This window comes from Rana temporaria, chromosome 7 (assembly GCF_905171775.1).
Source record: "Rana temporaria chromosome 7, aRanTem1.1, whole genome shotgun sequence".
NCBI lineage: Eukaryota > Metazoa > Chordata > Amphibia > Anura > Ranidae > Rana > Rana temporaria.
The window spans coordinates 201,577,538-201,599,770 of record NC_053495.1 but is presented as its reverse complement, the minus strand read 5'-3'; the positions used below and the strand labels follow the sequence as shown (position 1 = coordinate 201,599,770).

Sequence of the window (22,233 nt, the reverse complement as noted above, 5' to 3'; positions counted from 1 at the left end):
AAGTGACGAGAAAAGACTGAGAAAAGTGACGAGAAAAGACTGAGAAAAGTGACGAGAAAGGCTGAGAAAAGTGACGAGAAAGGCTGAGAAAAGTGACGAGAAAGGCTGAGAAAAGTGACGAGAAAGGCTGAGAAAAGTGACGAGAAAGGCTGAGAAAAGTGACGAGAAAAGACTGAGAAAAGTGACGAGAAAAGACTGAGAAAAGTGACAAGAAAGACTGAGAAAAGTGACGAGAAAAAACTGAGAAAAGTGACGAGAAAAGACTGAGAAAAGTGACAAGAAAGACTGAGAAAAGTGACGAGAAAAAACTGAGAAAAGTGACGAGAAAAGACTGAGAAAAGTGACGAGAAAAGACTGAGAAAAGTGACGAGAAAGGCTGAGAAAAGTGACAAGAAAGGCTGAGAAAAGTGACGAGAAAAGACTGAGAAAAGTGACAAGAAAGACTGAGAAAAGTGACGAGAAAAAACTGAGAAAAGTGACGAGAAAAGACTGAGAAAAGTGACGAGAAAAGACTGAGAAAAGTGACGAGAAAAGACTGAGAAAAGTGACGAGAAAGACTGAGAAAAGTGACGAGAAAGACTGAGAAAAGTGATGAGAAAGACTGAGAAAAGTGACAAGAAAGGCTGAGAAAAGTGACGAGAAAGGCTGAGTAGTCCACCGAGTCTGCCCTTTTTTTTTTGTCAGAAGATGTGGCCAACATGTTTCGGTGGTGCAAAAATCCACCTTTATCAGGGCTAACAGTGGCTATAATCCATCTATTATTTTAGATTGAAGAGTAGATAAAAGGATGAGATGCGTTATTCGCAATGAGAGATCAGAAAATGTGGGCAACATGTTTCGACGGTGCACCAATCAGCCTTCATCAGGGCTACCATTGTTGGTGTCTTTTAGAGAAACTGTGCCCCATCGTTGGTGTAAGTGGGAGGAATTATGTCCCATGGTTGGTGTTATTGGGGGGGGGGGTTGTGCCCCATTACTGATGTCCTTGTGCCCCATTGTTGGTGTCATTGTGAGGAATTGTCCCCCATCGCTGGTGTCCTTGGCAGAAATTGTGCCCCATCACTGATGTCATTGGGCCCCATTGTTGGTGTCATTAAGAGAAACTGTGCCCCATTGTTGGTGTCAGTGGGCAAATTATGTCCCATCGTTGGTATCATTGGGTGGAATTGTGCCCCATCGTTGGTTTCATTGTAAGGAATTGTCCCCCATTGTTGGTGTCTTTGTGGGGAATCGTCCCCCATTGTTGGTGTCTTTGAGAGGAGTTGTGCCCCATCGTTGGTGTCATTGAGAGGAATTATGCCCCATCATTGGTGAGATCGTAAAAGGAATCGTTCCCCATTGTTGGTATCTTTGAGAGGAATTGTGCCCCATAACTGGTGTCATTGGCCTCATTGTTGGTGTCATTGAGAGAAACCATTCCCCATTGTTGGTGTCATTGGGAGGAATTGTCCCCTGTCGTGCCCCATCATTGGTGTCAGTGGATAAAATAATGCCCCAAGTGCCAGATAAAAGCAAGCAAAGGGCCGCATCTGGCCCCCGGGCCCCAGTTTAGAGACCGCTAAACATTAAGAGGTCACAATGTAATTCCCGTCTCTGGCTTTTCTTTTATCATCACGTGAAAATTCCACCCCAAAAATAGATTTTTACCTTCTGATGGAATAATTACGCGTTTCGCCCGGATGCTCTCAGATCGGACAATAAACAGCCTCTATCATTTGAATTAAACTGTTTCATTTCTCTCCAGATCCCAGCCGATGTTTAGAAGTAATAATAAACATTTCACTGACATCAGTAGAAAAAAAAAAAAAAGCCAAAAACGTTTAAACTAGAAAAAAAAAAAAGAAAAACAAGAGGAAAAAAATGGAGGAAAAGTTTAAAGTCTTAAATTTCAATTCGGTTCCAAGAAGGGAAAACATTGGGAATGATGTGAAGGTCGACGGGAATTAATGATTTTAATGCCTTTCAAGCGACTGCGCTCAGAATGATGGGCCCTGATCGGGCGCACATGTTGCCGCCTAATTGGAAAAACATGGCGGTCAATGAGCGCATTCACAGTGTAAATATACAGCCGCGGCGGGGTCAGATGTGGCAGGGGTGAAGCTTATGCCGGAGCCCCCCCCCCCCCGGGGGTTTCATTAGCGTGCGTCTGTGTGTACGCGGGGCCCCTAAATGGATATTACGGCTTCACTTTAAATCAGAAAATGGACCATCATTCGTCATTAGGCTGTTAATCGGGGTCTTCCCCTTTAAATGCCCATTCTGAGGGCTTCGGAGGGCGCGGCTTAGGTTTCCTGCTTCGACTTTTTAGGGCCCATTTACATTTTTGTGGTGCGTTCGTGCGCATGCCTTAGTGTCCCATATTAACCCCTTCCCGCGTGCACTATATTGTCAAAAGTATTGGGACGCCTGCCTTTACACACACATGAACTTTAACTACTTGCCGACCTGCCGCCGTCATTTTGCGGCGGCAGGTTGGCTCCCCTGCGCGAGAGCCCGTAGCTCTACGTCGGCTCTCTTGCAGGCCCCCGACTCCCGTGCGTGTGCCCGGCGGGCACGATCGCCACCGGGCACATGCGGTCGCTCGTTAGTTTTTTTTTTATTTGGCTGCAGGTTCAGTCTCACTGTGCCATGCACGTGCAGTGGGCAGCTGGGAAGTCAAAGCCAGCTCTCAAATCCAAGATGGCGACATGGGCGAATGTTGTCCACATGAGCCTGCAGCCTCCTGGGACACATCGCATGTTCCAGGAGGCTTCAGGACCAGTCTCGCTGTCCCACCCATGAGCAGCATGAAGCCGGGAAGTCAAAGCCAGTTCTCAAATCCAAGATGGCGGCACAGGAGATTGGGTTCCACATGAGCCCGCAACTGCCGAGTTTAATAACTGTGGAATCTATATTGCACTTAGGTGGCGTTGTCCTGGTCTTGTTTTCTTCCTCCCGCTGCAGCCTCCTGAGACACGCCACATGTTCCAGGAGGCTGCAGGACCAGTCTCGCTGTACCACCCTTTGCAGCAGGAGGCCAGATCTCAAATCAAAGATGGCAGCACGGAAGAATGATGTGCACATGAGCTCGCAGACTCCTGGGACATGTCATATGTTCCAGGAGGCTGCAGGACCAGTCTCACTGTGCCACCCATGTGCAGAAGGAAGCCAAAACGTCAGAGCCAGCTCTCAAATCAAAGAGGGCAGCGTGGGAGAATGATGTCTACACGAGCCTGCAGCCTCCTGGGACACATCACATGTTCCAGGAGGCTGCAGGACCAGTTTCATTGTGCCACCCATGAGCAGCATGAAGCCGGGAAGTCAAAGCCAGCTCTTAAGTCCAAGATAGTGGCACGGGTAAATTATGTCCACATGAGCCCGCATCCTCCTGAGACGCGTCACATGTTCCAGGAGACGGCAGGACAAGTCTTACTGTGCCACCCATGTGCAGCAGGAAACCGGGAAGTCAAAGCCAGTTCTCAAATCGAAGAGGACAGCAGGGGAGAATGATGTCTGCATGAACCTGCAGCCTCCTGGGACATGTCACATGTTCCAGGAGGCTGCAGGACCAGTCTCACTGTGCCACCCATGTGCAGAAGGAAGCCGAAACGTCAGAGCCAGCTCTCAAGTCCAAGATAGTGGCACGGGTAAATTCTGTCCACATGAGCCCGCAGCCTCCTGGGACACGTCACATGTTCCAGGAGACGGCAGGACAACACTTACTGTGCCACCCATGTGCAGCAGGAATCCGGGAAGTCAAAGCCAGCTCTCAAATCGACGAGGACAGCAGGGGAGAATGATGTCTGCATGAACCTGCAGCCTCCTGGGACACATCACATGTTCCAGGAGGCTGCAGGACAAGTCTTACTGTGCCACCCATGAGCAGCAGGAACCTGGGAAGTCAAAGCCAGCTCTCAAATTTTAAGATAGCGGCACAGGGAAATGATGTCCACATAAGCCCGCAGTCTCCTGTGACACATCACATGTTCCAGGAGGCTGCAGGACCAGTCTCACTGTGCCACCCATGTGCAGCAGGAAGCCGGGAAGTCAAAGCCAGCTCTCAAATCCAAGATGGCGGCATGGGAGTTTGGGATCCACATGAGCCCGCACCTGCAGAGTTTAATAAATGTGGAATCTATATTGCACTTAAGTGGCACTGTCCTTGTCTTGTTTTCTTCCTCCCTGCTGCAGCCTCCTGAGACATGCCACATGTTCCAGGAGGCTGCAGGACAAGTCTCCCCGTGCCATGCGTGCGCAGCAGGGAGTCAGAAAGTCACATCCAGCTCTCAAATCCTAGAGAGCGGTATGGGCAAATGATGTCCACATGAGCCCGCAGCCTCCTGGGACACGTCACATGTTCCAGGAGGCTGCAGGACCAGTCTCACTGTGCCATGCGTGCGCAGCGGTAAGCCGGGAAATCAAAGCCAGCTCTCAAATCCAAGATGGCGGCACGGGCAAATGATGTCCACATGAGCCCGTAGCCTCCTGAGACATATATTATTCCAGGAGCCTGCAGGACCAGTCTCACTGTGCCATGCTTGCGCAGCGGTAAGCCGGGAAATCAAAGCCAGCTCTCAAATCCAAGATGGCGGCACGGGCAAATGATGTCCACATGAGCCCGCAGTCTCCTGAGACATATATCATTCCAGGAGGCTGCAGGACCAGTCTCGCTGTGCCATGCTTGCGCAGCGGTAAGCCGGGAAATCAAAGCCAGCTCTCAAATCCAAGATGGCGGCACGGGCAAATGATGTCCACATGAGCCCGCAGCCTCCTGAGACATATATCGTTCCAGGAGGCTGCAGGACCAGTCTCGCTGTGCCATGCGTGCGCAGCGAGAAACCGAGAAGTCACATCCAGCTCTGAAGTTCAGCATGGCAGCACTGGGGGCTCGAAGTAATGAGAAGAACCGGTTGCAGGAATACAGAACTGGACTCCTTGGAATGGGAAGTACAGTATTTGTAGCTGCTGACTTGTAATATTTAACCAAATGGGTGAAGTTTCTCTCTAACTTAATAATTTATTTTACATATAAATCCAAAAAAAACTGTAATACGATTATTGATCGCCTTTGCGGCTCAGGCATTATTACCATTTTGTTGGGAGCAGCAGACAAAGTTTACATAAGATAATTATTTTTGCGTCTCCCTGATCCCCCTTTCCCTCCTCTCTCGCCCCGACCTTCCGATGGCTAATTGCAGTCGCCGGCGTTCAGTTAATGGCTGTGGAAAATAAGTCAGACGCACAGAAACGTCTGATTAACCTTGTTATGTTTTCCATCCTCCTCGCAGATGTACAAATGTTTACACTGCGCCGTATAAAGTTTAATGTTCACGCTGTGTTCGCAGCGGCCAGCACGTGTACGCATATTTGAACCGCCACCTGGACCAGATGAGGGCGTCCCGGCCGGAGAGGATCCTGGGAGCAGACTTACACGTTTGGCCGGATTTTCACGGGAACAGGTCGCCTCTCGCCGACGTCACCCTGAAGGGGATGGTAAGAAGTTAACTGAAACATTGTAACACAATTGGTAGCCGGGTGGTTAACCAGCAGTGCCAAGATGCCAAACTGTGCCCCCCCCCCCCCTTTCTCTAAGGCCTCGTACACACGACCAGACATGTCTGCTGACAGAATTTGGTCTGATGTGTGTACACACCATCAGACCAAATTCCCCGCGGACAGAATACGCGGTGACGACACGGTGACGTGGCGGCGACGATGACGCGGCGACGTGCGCGAACCAGGAAGTTCAATGCTTCCACGCATGCGTCAAATCACTTCAACGCCATGCGTGGGTTCTCGGGCCAGCGGACATGTCCGATGAGTCGTACTGACCATCGGACATGTCCGACGGACAGGCTTCCAACGGACAAGTTTCTTAGCATGCTAAGAAACTTTTGTCCGCTGGAAACCTGTCCGCTCGGCCAGGAATCCGGTCCGGTAGGCCGTACACACGGTCGGACATGTCCGCGGAAACTGGTCTGTGGACCTGTTTCAGCAGACATGTTCGGTCGTGTGTACGAGGCCTCATGGTTAGGGTCAGGGCACCCTCACCCATGCAATAAACCATTGCGCCCAGGGCAGCCTCCCCTCCTGCCCACCCATTGTCCTGGCCCTGTTTACCAGGGATGGTATTGGGTTGTATGGCACCCGGTGCAAATGGCATCCCCCCAATGACAAAGCAGGTCTCGCTGTAACTATTGCTGTAAAGATGGAGTCAAGACAAAGGTACAAGGAACCCCTCCTAACCCCCCCCCCCCCAACCCCCCAGCCCACAGATAGTAAATCCATGTAGGTATGTTGGTGATGGTCGTACTACTTTCGATCCAACTTTGCCCCGCAACTTGAAGTCAGTCATGCGTCCGACTTCAATGAACAGGGAGCCGACTTCGATCCCCAACAATACCAGGCAGAGCTGGACTGGGACAGAAATTTGGCCCTGGACTTCATCCAGACTGGCCCACTTTGACAGGTCTCTCCCATGGTGGCCGGACAACTCCCGCACCCCCTCTCCCCCTTCACTAGCCACTAGCCGTTCTACTTTATTAGAGTAGAACAGCTAGTACTGGTACTCTTATAGGCAGTACCAGTGGGGAAGCTAGACATTATTTCACCCGGGGCAAAGAATCAGTTCAGTGCCCCCCTCCCCCCTTATGGGACAAAATTAGGCAGAAGTGAGAAACTCCCAGGCCATAGCTGTTGAGTAAGCTGTCTGTCCCCTCCACCCTGCTCCTCTGGTCCTCCCCCTGCTTGTTTGTTCCCCCCAGGCGAGTCCTGCGAGGAGGGAGAGACAGAGGAGCAGAGGGGGGCGGCAGTCCACTGTCACTGAAGCCAGCCCACTAAGCCATCGGCCCACTGGGAAACTCCCTTTAGTCCCAATGGCCAGTCCATCCCTGATACCAGGCACTGTGTCTGGTATGAATCTTAAAGGGGGAACTCCACGCCAAATTTAAAAAAAAAACACGGTCCCCCCAAAATCCATATCAGACCCTTATGCAAGCATGCAGCCCGACAGGAAAGGGCTGCGTTTTTTCAGTGTAGGGGGTTCCCCTTAAAATCCATACCAGACCGAAGGGCCTGGTATTCTCTTGGTGGGGGAACCCATGCCGTTATTTATTTATTTATTTTTTATTTAGCGTGGATTTTCCCCTTTAAGATCATCAGAGCACAAGTCGCTTGCCAAAGTTGGATCATGCAAGACGACGATCCGACTTTGATCCGACTTTAGTGATATTCAATGGGCTGAAGTAGGATCAAAGTTGAACCAAAGTAGTGCAGGGAGCATTTTCAAAGTCGGACGGACTTGTGTCGGACCAGTTAAGACGGTTCTCATAGGGAAACATTGATTTCCACACGTAATGCGACATGAGCTCCCAATGTCGGAGCGTTTGTCATACCAGTGTGACTTCGGCCTAGTCTTAAATTCTGGTTCAGTACATTTTATCTTGTTCTTTTGTTCTTTTTGTAACAGATTGTCGGACTAACTCTATCAAAAGGCTTGGACGATCTTGCCCTTTTGTATTTGGCCACGTTACGAGGTATTGCGGTAAGTTCTCTGCATCTCCGGAAATAAATGTCACATTCGTCTAAATAACAAGCAGTGGCGGCTGGTGCTCAAAATTTTTGGGGGGGCGCAAACGGAAAAAAAAAATTGCAGCCTCATTGTGCCCATCAAATGCAGCCACTGTGCCATCAATTCGCACCACTGTGCCATGCCATCAAACGCAGTCACTGTGCCATGCCATCAAACGCAGTCACTGTGCCATGCCATCAAACGCAGTCACTGTGCCATGCCATCAAACGCAGCCACTGTGCCATCAATTGTCCCCACTGTGCCATGCCATCAAACGCAGCCACTATGCCATGCCATCAAACACAGCCACTGTGCCATCAATTGTTGCCACTGTGGCCTTTAATTATCGCCACTGTGCCCATTGTCGCCACTGTGCCCATTGATGTCACTGTGCCCTTTAATTGTCGCCACTGTGCCCATTCATGCCGCTGTGCCCATTGTCGCCACTGTGCCCATTGTCACCGCTGTGCCCTGTAAAATGCCCCCCCCCCCCGCCCGGCACTTACCTTTACTGGAGTCAGCCATCCACGTCCCTCGATGTCTTCTCCCGCCCTCGATGACGCTTCAGCCAATCAGGTTACCGGTAGCCAGAACCAGTCAACCTGATTGTCTGAGACGCCTGTCAGTCTTATCCAAGGAACGCACCCCGTTCGTTCCCTGGATAAGCTTCCGGATGCTGAGGGCTGTACTCGGAAAGTCACTTCCGTACAGCCAACCAGCTGCCATTATTCAGGTGGCCGGCGCTCAAGGTCCGGCCATCTGAATAGACCAGCGGCAGTGGCGACAATAACATTGATTCATGCAATGCATGAATCTATGTTATTAGACTCAGTGGCGGTGCAAGAGCCAGAGGGGGCGGCGCTCCAGCACCCTCTATGGACGAACCGCCACTGATAACAAGTAAGCAATCACATGATCACAATAAAATCACATGGGCACACCAAAAAAGTGCTCATGTGACATTTCTGTGCCTATATGTTTTTTTTGGGATCATGTGATCCAGTGGCGGCCCGTCCATTAGGAGCGCCTGAGCACCGTTCCCTCTATCCACGGCCGCCACCCCCATGCTCTATCCAGTCTAAGGCCGCCACCCCCAATCCATGCGTCTGTCCTGAAAGGGGCCGGACGGATGAATTACATTTTCATGTATGTGTTTTTTGGAAGCCAGAGGCTCTAATAGGCTTCAAAATAGGGGGTGGCACAGAGCATTGCGCTACAAGCCCACCCAGGTGTTACAACAGTGAATGAATATTCGCTATTGAAACACTGATTCTCAATCCGGCCAATCAAAAGCGGGTTCAAGACCCGTTTTACGATTGGCCGAAAAGAGAAGAGTCCCAATTGGCAGCCGAGGAGGGAGCTGCCGCCATGCCCGTGGAAAGCAGGTAAAGTCGCTGAGCAGGGGATGCCACCGGTGAAGCCCAGGAGAAGCGCTGCCCACCATAGATGGGGTAAGTGCGCCAGACTCGACCAGGGGGGTGGTACTGTTTAACTCCCCCCGCCCCAAAAAAATGACCACCGGCCGCCACTGATGTGATCGCTTACTTGTTATTTAAACAAATGTAGTATTATTATTATTATTATTATTATACAGGATTTATATAGCGCCAACAGTTTACGCAGCGCTTTACAACATCAGGGAAGACATTATAGTTACAATACAATTTAATACAGGAATGATCAGAGGGCCCTGCTCGTTAGAGCTTACAATCTAGAAGGGAGGGTGAAGTGGAACAGAGGGTAGTAGATGTGGGGGGTGATCAGGTGGGCAAAGTTAAAATACAGTTGTTAGATGTGGGTAGGATAGGCTTCTCTGAAGAGGAGGGTTTTCAGGGATCCTCGAAAAGCTGAAAGAGAAGGAGATAGACGGATAGTTTGGGGTAAGGAGTTCCATAGGCTTGGAGAGGCTCTGGAAAAGTCCTGTAGACGAGCATGGGAGGAGGTGATGAGAGAGCTAGAGAGCAGGAGGTCTTGAGAAGAACGAAGAGAGCGATTAGGTTGGTATTTGGAGACTAGGTCAGTGATGTAGCAGGGGGCAGAATTGTGGATGGCTTTGTAGGTCGTAGTTAGTATTTTGAATTTAATTCGTTGGGCGAGCGGAAGCCAGTGGAGGGATTGACATAGAGGAGTAGCAGAGACAGAGCGGTTGGTAAGGTGGATAAGTCTGGCTGCAGCATTCATGATGGATTGAAGGGGGGTTAGAGTATGCAGCGGTAAGCCAATGAGAAGGGAATTGCAGTAATCAAGGCGAGAGATGACCAGGGAGTGAATTAAGAGCTTTGTGGCGTCATTGGTTAGAAAGGGGCGTATTTTGGAGATGTTGCGGAGGTTGAGGCGGCAGGATTTGGACAGTGATTGAACATGAGGCTTAAAGGACAGTTCAGAGTCCAGGACTACTCCTAGGACCTTGACATGTGGGGATGGGCTGATAGTTGTGCCATCAATTTTGACAGAAAGATCAGGGGAAGAGGCACGTGGGGGAGGAAAAATGATAAGTTTGGTTTTGGATAGGTTGAGTTTAAGGAAATGACGTGACATCCAAAGTGATATATCCGATAGTAAATTAGTGATACGTGAGGAAAATGAAGGAGTGAGTTGAGGGGCAGAGAAATAGATTTGAGTGTCATCAGCGTAGAGGTGGTATTGGAAGCCGTGGGAGGCTATCAGCTGACCCAGGGAGGAGGTGTAGATTGAAAATAAGAGGGGTCCAAGAACAGAACCTTGGGGGACCCCAACAGAGAATGGTAGAGGAGAGGAGGAAGTAGAGTTGTAAGTAATGCTGAAGGTGCGGTTGGATAAGTAGGTAGAGAACCAGCGAAGAGTAAAGTCACAGAGACCAAAGGTGTGGAGTTTTTTGAGGAGGAGTGGGTGGTCAACCGTGTCGAAGGCGGCAGAGAGGTCCAGGAGTAGGAGCACAGAATAGTGTCCTTTAGTTTTGGCCGTTAGTATATCGTTTGTTAGTTTTAGGAGAGCAGTTTCAGTGGAATGTTGTGGACGAAATCCAGACTGAAGGGGATCAAGAAGGTTATTGTCAGCAAGGTGTATGCTCAGTTGGTTGTAGACTAGACGTTCAAGGAGTTTGGATAAAAAGGGGAGCAAGGAGATGGGGCGTAGGTTGTCAAGATTGGATGGGTCCAGTGAAGGCTTTTTAAGTATGGGGCTGACTAGTGCATGTTTCAAAGAGTTAGGGAAGATGCCAGAAGAGAGGGAGAGATTGAAGATGTGGGTAAGAGAGTGTAGAATAGAGCAAGAGGGTGAACGTAGCATTTGTGAGGGAACAGGATCTAGAGCGCAGGTGGTAAGATGGACATTAGTTAGTAATTTAGCGACCTCGTCTGTAGTGGTGGGGTTGAACGAGGGAAGTAGTGACTGTACCTGTGTGCATGAGGTGTGAGGTGTGGAGGATGTCTGAACAGTAGAGATCTCCTTGCGAATTGTATCAATCTTCTGTTTGAAGTGATTGGCAATCTCCTGGGCGTTGATTGAGTTAGTGGGTGGAGGCAATGGAGGACGAAGGAGGGAGTTGAAGGTAGAGAAGAGTTGACGGGGACGGGATGATAAGTTTTTAATGAGGGTGATGAAGTAGGTCTGTTTGGCAGCGAGGAGGCTGGAATTGTATTTTTGGAGGGCAGATTTATACTGGACGAAGTCTTCCTGGGACTTAGTCTTGCGCCACTGGCGCTCGAGAGCACGGTTGTGTTTTTTCAGACTTCTAGTCTCATCAGTTTGCCAGGGTTGAAGGGGGCGGGGCCTTATTCTGCGTGTGGTGAGGGGGGCCAGTCTGTCCAGTGATGCTAGAAGTGAAGTGTTGTAGACAGAAGTAGCTAGGTCAGTGCAGGACAGGGGTGCAATTTTGTCATAGAGGTGGTCAGTTGCAGAGTGTAGAAGAGAAGGGTTGATATGCTGAAGGTTTCTACGAGTGACTGTTAGGTATTTGGAGGGAGAGGAGACGGAGGAGAGGGAGAGCGTGAAATTAATAAGGTGGTGATCAGAGAGGGGGTAAGAATCGATGGAGAGGTTGCATGGAGTGCATAGGTGGGAAAAGACAAGGTCAAGGGTATTGCCTTCAGAGTGAGTAGGAGCATGTATCCATTGCTTCAGGTCAAAAGAGGAGGTTAGACTGAGAAGTTTGGAAGTTGCAGGAGTGTTAGCATTAGTAGGAATGTTGAAGTCGCCAAGAATGATTGTGGGGATTTCAGAAGAGAGAAAGTAGGGTAGCCAGGCAGAGAAGTCATCAAGAAAGGAGGATACTGGACCAGGGGGGCGGTAGATCACAGCTATCCTTAGAGAAACTGGGGAGAAGAGACGAATGCTATGCGCCTCAAATGAGGAGAGTGACAGAGAGGGAGGTGGGTGAAGTACCTGAAAGGTGCTATGTGGGGCTAAAAGGATTCCAACACCCCCTCCTTTGCGTCCACTGAGTCTGGGGGAGTGAGTCCAAAGAAGACCACCGTGGGATAGAGCAGCAGAAGACGCAGTGTCAGATTCGTGGAGCCAGGTTTCAGTAATGGCGAGTAGATTAAATGAGTTTGCGATAAAGAGATCGTGGAGGGACGCGAGTTTGTTACAGATGGAGCGAGCGTTCAAAATGGTGCAGGAGAAAGGGAGTCTGGTCATGGGAAGAAGAGAAATGGGAACCAGATTGTGTGCATTGCGGCTGCACCCAGAGCGTGTAGGGTAATGGGTGCGTTGAGCACGGTTTGATGAAGGAGGCCCAGGGTTTGGGGAGATATCACCAGAGGATAGGAGAAGCAGGAGGGTGAGGGAGGTAATGTGGGAATGCGATTTATATGAGTGGACCTGCCCCAGTGATTTGGAGCATTGGGCGTTTGACTTTAGAATTAGCATGAGTTGGTGAGTGCAGTAATAAGGAGAGGACAGAAGTGAGGGTGATATATAGAGGGTGTAGGGTGGACCAGAGGGGTGACTGGAAGAAAGTTTGAGGATAGAAGACACAACTGTCAGAAGGAGTGGTAGAGAGTGCATTTTCGAAGGGGAGGAATGTGAATTCCAAAAAAAAAAAAAAAAAAAAAAATTTATACCTGTATCATAAACAGCAAACTAAAGATTTGTTTTGCTTTGTGCAATCGCTGAAGTGCTGAGGCCGAAGTGCTTCCACTTATAGAAAAGCCCCACTTGAAGAATAGCCCCAGATGCAAGGAGCCCCCTGCATATGCTTCCCCCCAAAAGGAAGCTTACATTTATACTGCTGGATATAGGGGGTGGGTGCTTTCAATTATCTAATCAGGAGGTAATAAGGTATGCTGTTCAACAGGGCAGAATTCTTAGTTCAGAAACAGAACAGCAAGAGGACAATAAAATTAATGGCCCATGATTTGGGTAAGCCAAGGAAGATAATAAAACATTGTAAGGTGGACAGGGCTACAGAGGGTTAAGCAAAGAAAACATGCCAGTATTATCAAATGGACATAAGCAATGCAGACAGCAATGATTCAATTCTAGGTGGATGTCAGTCAGCTGCAAACACATACCAGCAATTTAGACTATGGGGAATTAAACACGTTCAGTTTTCAATTCTGGGTGGATGTCAGTCAGCTGCAAACACATACCAGCAATTTAGACTATGGGGAATTAAACACGTTCAGTTTTCAATTCTGGGTGGATGTCAGTCAGCTGCAAACACATACCTGTGAAGAGAGAGAAGAATCTTCAGACAAGTGCTGAGGCCGAAGTGCTTCCACTTATAGAAAAGCCCCACTTGAAGAATAGCCCCAGATGCAAGGAGCCCCCTGCATATATGACCTCTGGCTGGACACTGACTAGTATCTATGATTAAGGCCTGGTAAACGAAACGCGTTGGGATTTTTATCAGCTATCCCACACTATTTTGAAATAAAGGATAACCATTTAATTATTTTTTACATATCGGAGTGCCGGCTTTTCCTGTGGATTGGATTTTGCTGGAGGTCATAGGAAACAGTTTTTCCTGAGCACCCGGCATCCAGAGCTGTGGGTAGAAGAGGCAGTTGTAGTGCTGCTTCACCTGTTTATGTTTATGGGCTGTAAGGCAACCCTGCTTTGAAATGCTTCTTAGCTTACAGCAGACCTTCACCACAAAAAAAACGTGTGTGTGCAAAAGGCTCCAGCCCCCTCCTTCTCCACAATTGGATATTTTTTTGGTTTAATACTCTCTTTTTTTGTCTACAGTGCAGCACTAACTCCGTTTTTGCCTAGTCTAGAATGATGTTGCACATGTGTGTGGAGATGTGCTGGGCTTCGGGACCCAGCAGAGGCCTTCAGCACATCTGTGTACACTCATGAGGATGGTTAAGGAGGCCCAAGACCTCTGTGTGAGTGTGTGAAACTCTGCCAGATCCCACTCTGAATGTCCCCAGGGCTATAAAAATGTGATAGATGTGGGAGGACACTGACTATTCTTGCCTGCCTTGACCTCTGGCTGGACACTGACTATTCTTGCCTGCCTTGACACTTGGCTGGACACTGACTAGTCTTGCCTGCCTTGACCTCTGGCTGGACACTGACTATTCTTGGCTGCCTTGACCTCTGGCTGGACACTGACTGTTCTTGCCTGCCTTGACCTCTGGCTGGACACTGACTGTTCTTGCCTGCCTTGACCTCTGGCTGGAGACTGACTGTTCTTGCCTGCCTTGACCTCTGGCTGGACACTGACTGTTCTTGCCTGCCTTGACCTCTGGCTGGACACTGACTATTCTTGCCTGCCTTGACACTTGGCTGGACACTGACTGTTCTTGCCTGCCTTGACCTCTGTCTGGACACTGACTATTCTTGCCTGCCTTGACCTCTGGCTGGACACTGACTATTCTTGCCTGCCTTGACCTCTGGCTGGACACTGACTGTTCTTGCCTGCCTTGACCTCTGGCTGGACACTGACTGTTCTTGCCTGCCTTGACCCCTGGCTGAACACTGACTATTCTTGTTTGCTGCCTGCCTTGGCCTTTGCCTGGACCCTCACTATTTTTGCCTCCTTTGACCCCTGTCTTGACACCGACTATTGCCGCCTAACCACCACTGGCCTGGCCACTGACTTTATTTCCTCCTGTCTGACTGGACACTTATTATTTTTCTCTGCTGCCTAACCTGGTCTCTGCTTGGGCACTGACTAATGTTGCCTGCTGCCTGCCTTGACCCCTGCCTGGACAGCAAAAATTCTTCAGTGCTGCTTACCTTGACCTCTGCCTAAACACGGACTATGCTTGCCTGTTCAGGCAGATGGCTCTTGCCTGCTGCCTGTCTTGACCTCTGCCTGGATACTGATGGCTCTTGCCTGCTGCCTGCCTCAACCTCTGCCTGGGCAGTGACTATTCATGCCTCCCTTGACCTCTGCCTGGGCACTGAATATTCATGCCTGCCTGGACCTCTGCCTGGGCACTGACTATTCATGCCTTCCTCGACCTCTGCCTGGGCACTGACTATTTATGCCTTCCTCGACCTCTGCCTGGGCACCGACTATTCATGCCTTCCTCGACCTCTGCCTGGGCACTGACTATTCATGCCTTCCTCGACCTCTGCCTGGGCACTGACTATTCATGCCTTCCTCGACCTCTGCCTGGGCACTGACTATTCATGCCTTCCTCGACCTCTGCCTGGGCAATGACTATTCATGCCTTCCTCGACCTCTGCCTGGGCACTGGTTATTAATGCCTGCCTCAACCTCTGCCAGACTATTCTTGCCTTCTTTAACCTACCACTAAACTGTTACATTGTCACCAGTCTCCTCCACTACCCTGTTCCTTCTGGTGAGCGATCCTAAGGGCTGCAGCCTGGTAACATCTTGCAGCAAAGTAGGCCAGCCCATCAAAATAGCAAAAAAAAAAAAATGCCGGCAACTCGATTGCTTCTTGTTAAATCTTTATTGAGCACTAACAGCAGTGCGACATCTAAAACACCAACATGTTTCGGCCGAAGCCTTCCTCATAGGCTTATCACTATCGCTATGAGGAAGGCTTCGGCCGAAACATGTTGGTGTTTTAGATGTCGCACTGCTGTTAGTGCTCAATAAAGATTTAAGAAGAAGCATTCGAGTTGCCGGCATTATTTTTGCTATTTTGATGTTTATGGGACACAACAAGCCTGAGCACCGTTATTCAGCTCATCATTCTACAATCATGCGGTAGAGCTTGGGTGAGTTTTTGTCTATAGGCCAGTCCATCATCCTTTGCTGGGTGCTCCTCTAAAGACCAAGGGGCCACATGGACTCCGCTCTTCTCCTGGTCTATTCTAAACTACAGTGGAACTTCGGATTGCGAGTAACACGGTTAACAAGCGTTTCGCAATACTAGCGATGTATTTGCTTAAATCTTAACTCAGTTTGCGAGTGTTGTCTCGCAAAACGAGCAGCATTCAGGCCAAAGCGGGTGCAGTACAGCATTTGGCCTGAGGTGGGGGGCGCCGGAGCCGAATGGCGCTGATCGGCGGCATTCGGAAACAGCCTGGAAAGGCCAGAGGACAGTTCAGCTGACCTCTGCAAACAGGGCCGCTGATAGAAATCATGGGGCCCCGTACAGCCTACCTGACGGGGCCCCCTACAGCTCCACCCCTGGCCCGCCCCTGGTCCCTCCTCCAGCCCCACCCCTGGTCCCGCCCCTGACCCCTTCCCAGACCCCGCCTTGAAACAAGGTGCAGGTTTGTCTACGAGTGATAATTTTTTTTCTCATCCATACCGCCAATGCCATAATGTGCTGCAGACAGTGCCAGCCATGACACTAATGCCAAAACGCAGGTGTTGCCTGCAGAGACAGTGCCACCTATGCTGCCAATGGCATTATGCCATTGGTGGCATGGGTGGCATTGTCTGCAGCACAATATGGCATTGGCGGCATGGGTGGCACTGTCTCTGCAGCACATTACGACACTGGCGGCATGGGTGGCACTGTCTCTGCAGAACAATATGGCATTGACGGCATGGGTGGCACTGTCTGCAGCACAATACGGCATTGGCGGCATGAGTGGCACTGTCGCTGCAGGCAGCACATGTGTTATGGGCAGTAACGCATGTGCTACTTGCAGACAGTGCCACCCGTGCCTCCAATACAATATTGTGCTGCAGACAGTGCCACCCATGCCATGCCGCCAATGCCATATTGTGCAGGGAGCACATGCGTTACGGGCAGTAGCACATGTGCTACCCGCAGACAGTGCCACTCATGCCACCAATGCCATAATGTATAGATGCTGGTTGCTGCAGTAGTAGTAGATCTTGATTTCTCCCCCCCCTCCCCCAAGCAAGCAAGCACATGCACCTGTGTTAGCCGGGAGTCACTTCCTCCCTGATCCTGCTGCTGCCTGAACTGTCCACAAACTATTCCTGACAGATGCCAGCTGCTTCTTCTTCTGCCGCCGCTCGCCTCACTCCTTCTCTCACACGGAGGGAGAGAGATCAATCAGCGGCGCAAGGGAAGGCATAGTAGAGGACGTGTTGGCTGGGACTTGAGCCAGCATGAGGAGCGGGCACAGAAGAGACATTCTTCTCCCCCCTGAAATAGAAGAAACAGTCCCTCCCCCTGTGGAGGTTTGCTGGCCCCCCTGCTGGCCGGGCCCGGTACAACAGGGCCAGTTGTACTGGCCTATCAGCGGCCCTGTCTGCAAACCTCGGAAAGGCTTGTGAACATTCATAGAATCAGTTACGCATAGATTTGGCCAAGATACGAGAGGCGTAAGTCTCCTACGCCGTCGTATCTTGGGGTGCATATTTACGCTGGCCGCTAGGTGGCGCTTCCGTTGATTTCCGCGTTGAATATGTAAATGAGCAAGATACGCCGATTCACGAACGTACGTACGCCCCTCGCAATTAGTTACGTCGTTTACGTAAGATATACGCCGGCGTAAAGATAAAGCTAGTCTGTAGGTGGCGCAGCCCATGCAAGGTATGGACATCGGAACAAGCATATCTTTTTACGTCGTTTACGTAAGTCGTACGCGAATAGGGCTGTGCGTAAGTTACGTTCACGTCGTAGGCAGTGTTCGACATATCTTAGGCTTTCTATCCGACGCATGCGCACTGGGATACGTGCGCCGTTCGTTCGAAGCGTCATTTACGTGGGGTCATGCTCAATTTACATAAAATACGCCCACCTCTTCCACATTTGAATTACGCGTGCTTACGCCGGCCGATTTACGCTACGCCGCCGTAACTTAGGCAGAAAGTGCTTTGTGAATACAGCACTTTCCTCTCTAAGTAGCGGCGGCGTAGCGTAAATAAGATAGGCTACGTCCGCACAACGTAATGCCGCCCTACGTGAATCTAGGCCAAAGTCTTTCTGAGGTTTGCCGAGATCAGCCGAACTGTCCTCGGGCCTTTCCGGCCGTTTCCAAGACTCTCCGGCACTCCCCCCGCCTCTGGCCGCATGTGGTATTGCATACCATTGAAGTCAATGCGGAACCAATTATTTTTGTTTCCATTGACTTAAATGGGGAAACTCGCTTTGATATGCGAGTATTTTGGATTACGAGAATTCTCCTGGAACGGATTATGCTCGTAATCCCAGGTTCCACTGTATTAGGAGATTCTGGGCCATATTCTGAATATAGTTACGATGGAGTATCTCAGGAAACTCCGTCGTATCTCTCTTTTTTGGCCCGCGTATCTATGCGAGTGATTCCTAGAATCATTTTCGCATAGATACGCTGAAGATCCGACATGTGTAAGTCACTTACACTGTCGGATCTTAAATGTAATTCGCCGCTGGCCGCTAGGTGGCGTTTACATTCAGGTCTCATTTGTTTATGCAAATGAGCCTGATACGCCGATTCACGAACGAAATCGCGTCGCGTAACCGTCGTTTGCGTAAGCGTAACGTTACCCCTGAGGGGTAACCTTACGCCAGTCCCACGTATGCCATGTTAAGTATGGCGTCTGGTCCGCGTCGTCTTTTCCCGTCGGGTACGTCGTTTTACTAAGTCGTTCTTGAATACGACTTTACGTCAATGACGCACACGTCGGCGTCATTGACGCTTTCCGCCGAGAACTGGAGCATGCGCACTGGGCTATTTTAAGCCCGGCGCATGCGCAGTTCGTTCGAATCGGGGGCGCGCTTAATTTAAATACAAGCCGCCCCCTTGGAGTTACGCGGGGATATGCCGGGCCATTTACACTCCGCCGCCCCAAACTACGGAGCAAGTGTTTGGGGAATACGGCACTTGCTCCTGTAGGTTGGGGCGGCGGAGTGTAAATGGCTTACGCGACGCCCGCCCGAAATCTACGGGAATATGGCCCTCTGTCTGGAGTTGGGCTTTAACAGACAAGCGAATTTCCACTAGTTTATGTTGCAGTTACTTTGCGGTTGTTCTTTCGGTTAATCTAATTGTAAAGTTTATGTGATCTTTGACTCTGAAGTCTGTCCAGCACTCGTCTCTTCCTTTCAAGCTATGAAATAGAATTCGAGGGATCCCGTTCCCTATTGTACGATGTGCCAGGCCATTATTATTTTTTTTGGTGACACGTGTTTCCCTCGCAGCGTGTTCCCACCCCGGTGGTATTCCATGTATATCCTCCAAATGAACAAAACAAAACCATTGATTGTAGACACATCTCCACCCCAGTCTCCTCATTCCAGTCTTTTGTTTGTGATTCCAGTTGGGGACGAGACACATTATCGAGGCAATGAAGACGTCGGGCCATGCTGTCAGCAGTCTCTTTATGTGCGGGGGGCTCAGCAAGAACCCCCTGTTTGTGCAGGTGCACGCTGATGTTACAGGTAAGTCTGACCTCGGCTCTTAAAGCGGAGGTTCACCCATAGCCAACACCTTTTCCCCTTAGCTTCATGCTCGTTTTGTCTAGGGGAATCGGCAATTTGTTTTAAAATATGAGCCGTACTTACCCGTTTTCGAGATGCATCTTCTCCGTCGCTTCCGGGTATGGGCTGCGGGACTGGGCGTTCCTTCTTGATTGACAGTCTTCCGAGAGGCTTCCGACGGTCACATCCATCGCGTCACGATTTTCCGAAAGAAGCCGAACGTCGGTGCGCAGGCGCAGTATAGAGCCGCACCGACGTTCGGCTTCTTTCGGCTACGAGTGACGCGATGGATGCGACCGTCGGAAGCCTCTCGGAAGACTGTCAATCAAGAAGGAACGCCCGCTCCCGAAGACCCATACCCGGAAGCGACGGAGAAGATGCATCTCGAAAACGGGTAAGTACGGATCATATTTTAAAACAAATAGCCGATTCCCCTAGACAAAACGAGCAGGAATCTAAGGGGAAAAGTGAAAAAAAAAAAGAATTGGGTGAACTCCCGCTTTAAGCTTTGTGAGGCTTTGAGCAAAACTTAGACACGGGGGGCCCCACTCATGCCCACAATGGGTAAAAAAAAATCAAGCAAATAAAAATGGCTGCAGAAAGTTGCAAGGATCTAGCACACAGTGGTTGAGCAGAGGCAAATTAGGCGCGACGCCCCTGTGAGTGCGAGGCCTTAGGCGACCGCCTACTTAAAGAGCCGCCTCTGCCTTCAAGAATTAGAAGACGAGAACTTGCCCCTTCTGCCGCCATAGGTCACAAAATGTCGTGGTCACCAGGGCCGTCTTTAATATTGATTGGACCCTGGGCAAACATTCCCCCCCCCCATGAAATTTTTTATTTTTGTTTATAGCGCAAAAAATAAAAACCGCAGAGGTGATCAAATGCCACCAAAAGAAAGCTCTATTTGTGTGAAAAAAAGGACGCCAATTTTGTTCGGGAGTCACGTCGCACGACCGCGCAATTGTCTGTTAAAGCGACGCAGTGCCGAATCGCAAAAAGGGGCCTGGTCTTATACCTGCATTTTGGTCCGGGGCTTAAGTGGTTAACACATTCCCCCTTCATCAGGACGTAAATGTTATGTCACTTCAGGAATACCTGGACTCAGGAAGGGTTCAAAGTGCTTTTAAATCACACCAATGTTCATACCAGCGGGTAAAATGGTTCTTGTAGTCCCATCGCTTTCCTGATACCAGTCCCAATTTTCGATCCTTTCTCAAGAAAATGAATGCAGAATAAAATTGTTGCTCTCCCCGTGTATTTCCTCGCTGACTCTTATCAGCTCCTCATCTGTGTTATCTCCTCCTCGCGTTTCGCCATCTGCTCGGCTGCGTCCAGTGGAATTTGGACAGCGATGTGGAAACTATTTTCTTTGCTAGGAGACGTTGATAAAACATTCCACTATTATGGTTTAACTGGATCTCCCTGAATGATTAACCGCTGCAAACACGGCGAGCGGGGAATCCCTTGTTTTCACATGTTCTGTTTTTTTTGGCCTTGGGGGGGGGGGGGGGGGGTGTAAAGTTTATTATCAGTGCAATGTTTCTGTCTGGGTTACATTACACGTTATTGCTCTGTGTCGGAGTTGCCATGGGGATGTCATCATTTCCTGATTAGGAAATATTTTAGATTATGTCTCAATCTCGGGTCGTATTTAAAGCGGACCTCCGGCCAAACGGGTAAAAAAGAGGTTTAGAGAGTGACGTCAGCGGGACAGGGTCCGGAGAGTCACCCGGGTTGTTCATACGCTGGCATACACACCCGCTTAGTGCACATATATACCATTTATTTTAATTGATACCGTTAGGTTAGGTTCACGTCTATCACAAAATTGCGCACTTTCCCTACACGCACAGAAACGCGTTGCCCTTTTAGCAGAAATGCAGAAGTGCCATTAGCTGTGTATGGCACCCCCCATGCATTTGCAAATGCAAGCGTTCTCACCAGTGGCGGCTGGTGAAGTTTTAGGATGGGACAGACCCTGCCCCCTTCCCTTTTGACCCCTCCCACTTCTCATAAGCCACACCATTTATAGAATCCACCCACTCTGTCCCCTGTATTCCACTTGCTTCCACCCATAGTGTCAGGAGTATACAGCCCTAGCATCACAGGACAGAGTATACAGCCCCAGCATCACAGGACAGAGTATACAGCCCTAGCATCACAGGACAGAGTATACAGCTCAGCATCACAGGACAGAGTATACAGCCCCAGAATCACAGGACAAAGTATACAGCCCCAGCATCACAGGACAGAGTATACAGCCCCAGCATCACAGGACAGAGTATACAGCTCAGCATCACAGGACAGAGTATAAAGCTCAGCATCACAGGACAGAGTATACAGCTCAGCATCACAGGACAGAGTATACAGCTCAGCATCACAGGACAGAATATACAGCCCCAGCATCACAGGACAGAGTATACAGCTCAGCATCACAGGACAGAGTATACAGCTCAGCATCACAGGACAGAGTATACAGCTCAGCATCACAGGACAGAGTATACAGCTCAGCATCACAGGACAGAATATACAGCCCCAGCATCACAGGACAGAGTATATAGCTCAGCTTCACAGGACAGGGTATACAGCTCAGCATCACAGGACAGAGTATACAGCCCCAGCATCACAGGACAGAGTATACAGCCCCAGCATCACAGGACAGAATATACAGCTCAGCATCACAGGACAGAATATACAGCCCCAGCATCACAGGACAGAGTATATAGCTCAGCATCACAGGACAGAGTATACAGCCCCAGCATCACAGGACAGAGTATACAGCTCAGCTTCACAGGACAGGGTATACAGCTCAGCATCACAGGACAGAGTATACAGCTCAGCATCACAGGACAGAGTATACAGCTCAGCATCACAGGACAGAGTATACAGCCCCAGAATCACAGGACAGAGTATACAGCCCCAGAATCACAGGACAGATATACAGCCCCA

The 22,233-nt window shown here is 49.8% G+C and overlaps 1 protein-coding gene across 6 annotated transcripts in view; it reads left to right on the top strand.

Moving 5' to 3' along the window:
* FGGY (FGGY carbohydrate kinase domain containing) overlaps positions 1-22,233 on the top strand; it is a 251,413-nt gene that overhangs the window by 187,470 nt on the left and 41,710 nt on the right. For all 6 annotated transcript variants that reach the window (XM_040360822.1, XM_040360823.1, XM_040360825.1 and 3 more), the window contains 3 exons: positions 5,325-5,472; positions 7,448-7,522; positions 19,125-19,245. In XM_040360822.1, coding sequence (XP_040216756.1) covers positions 5,325-5,472; positions 7,448-7,522; positions 19,125-19,245 — 344 coding nt within the window. The remainder of the gene's footprint in view (positions 1-5,324; positions 5,473-7,447; positions 7,523-19,124; positions 19,246-22,233) is intronic.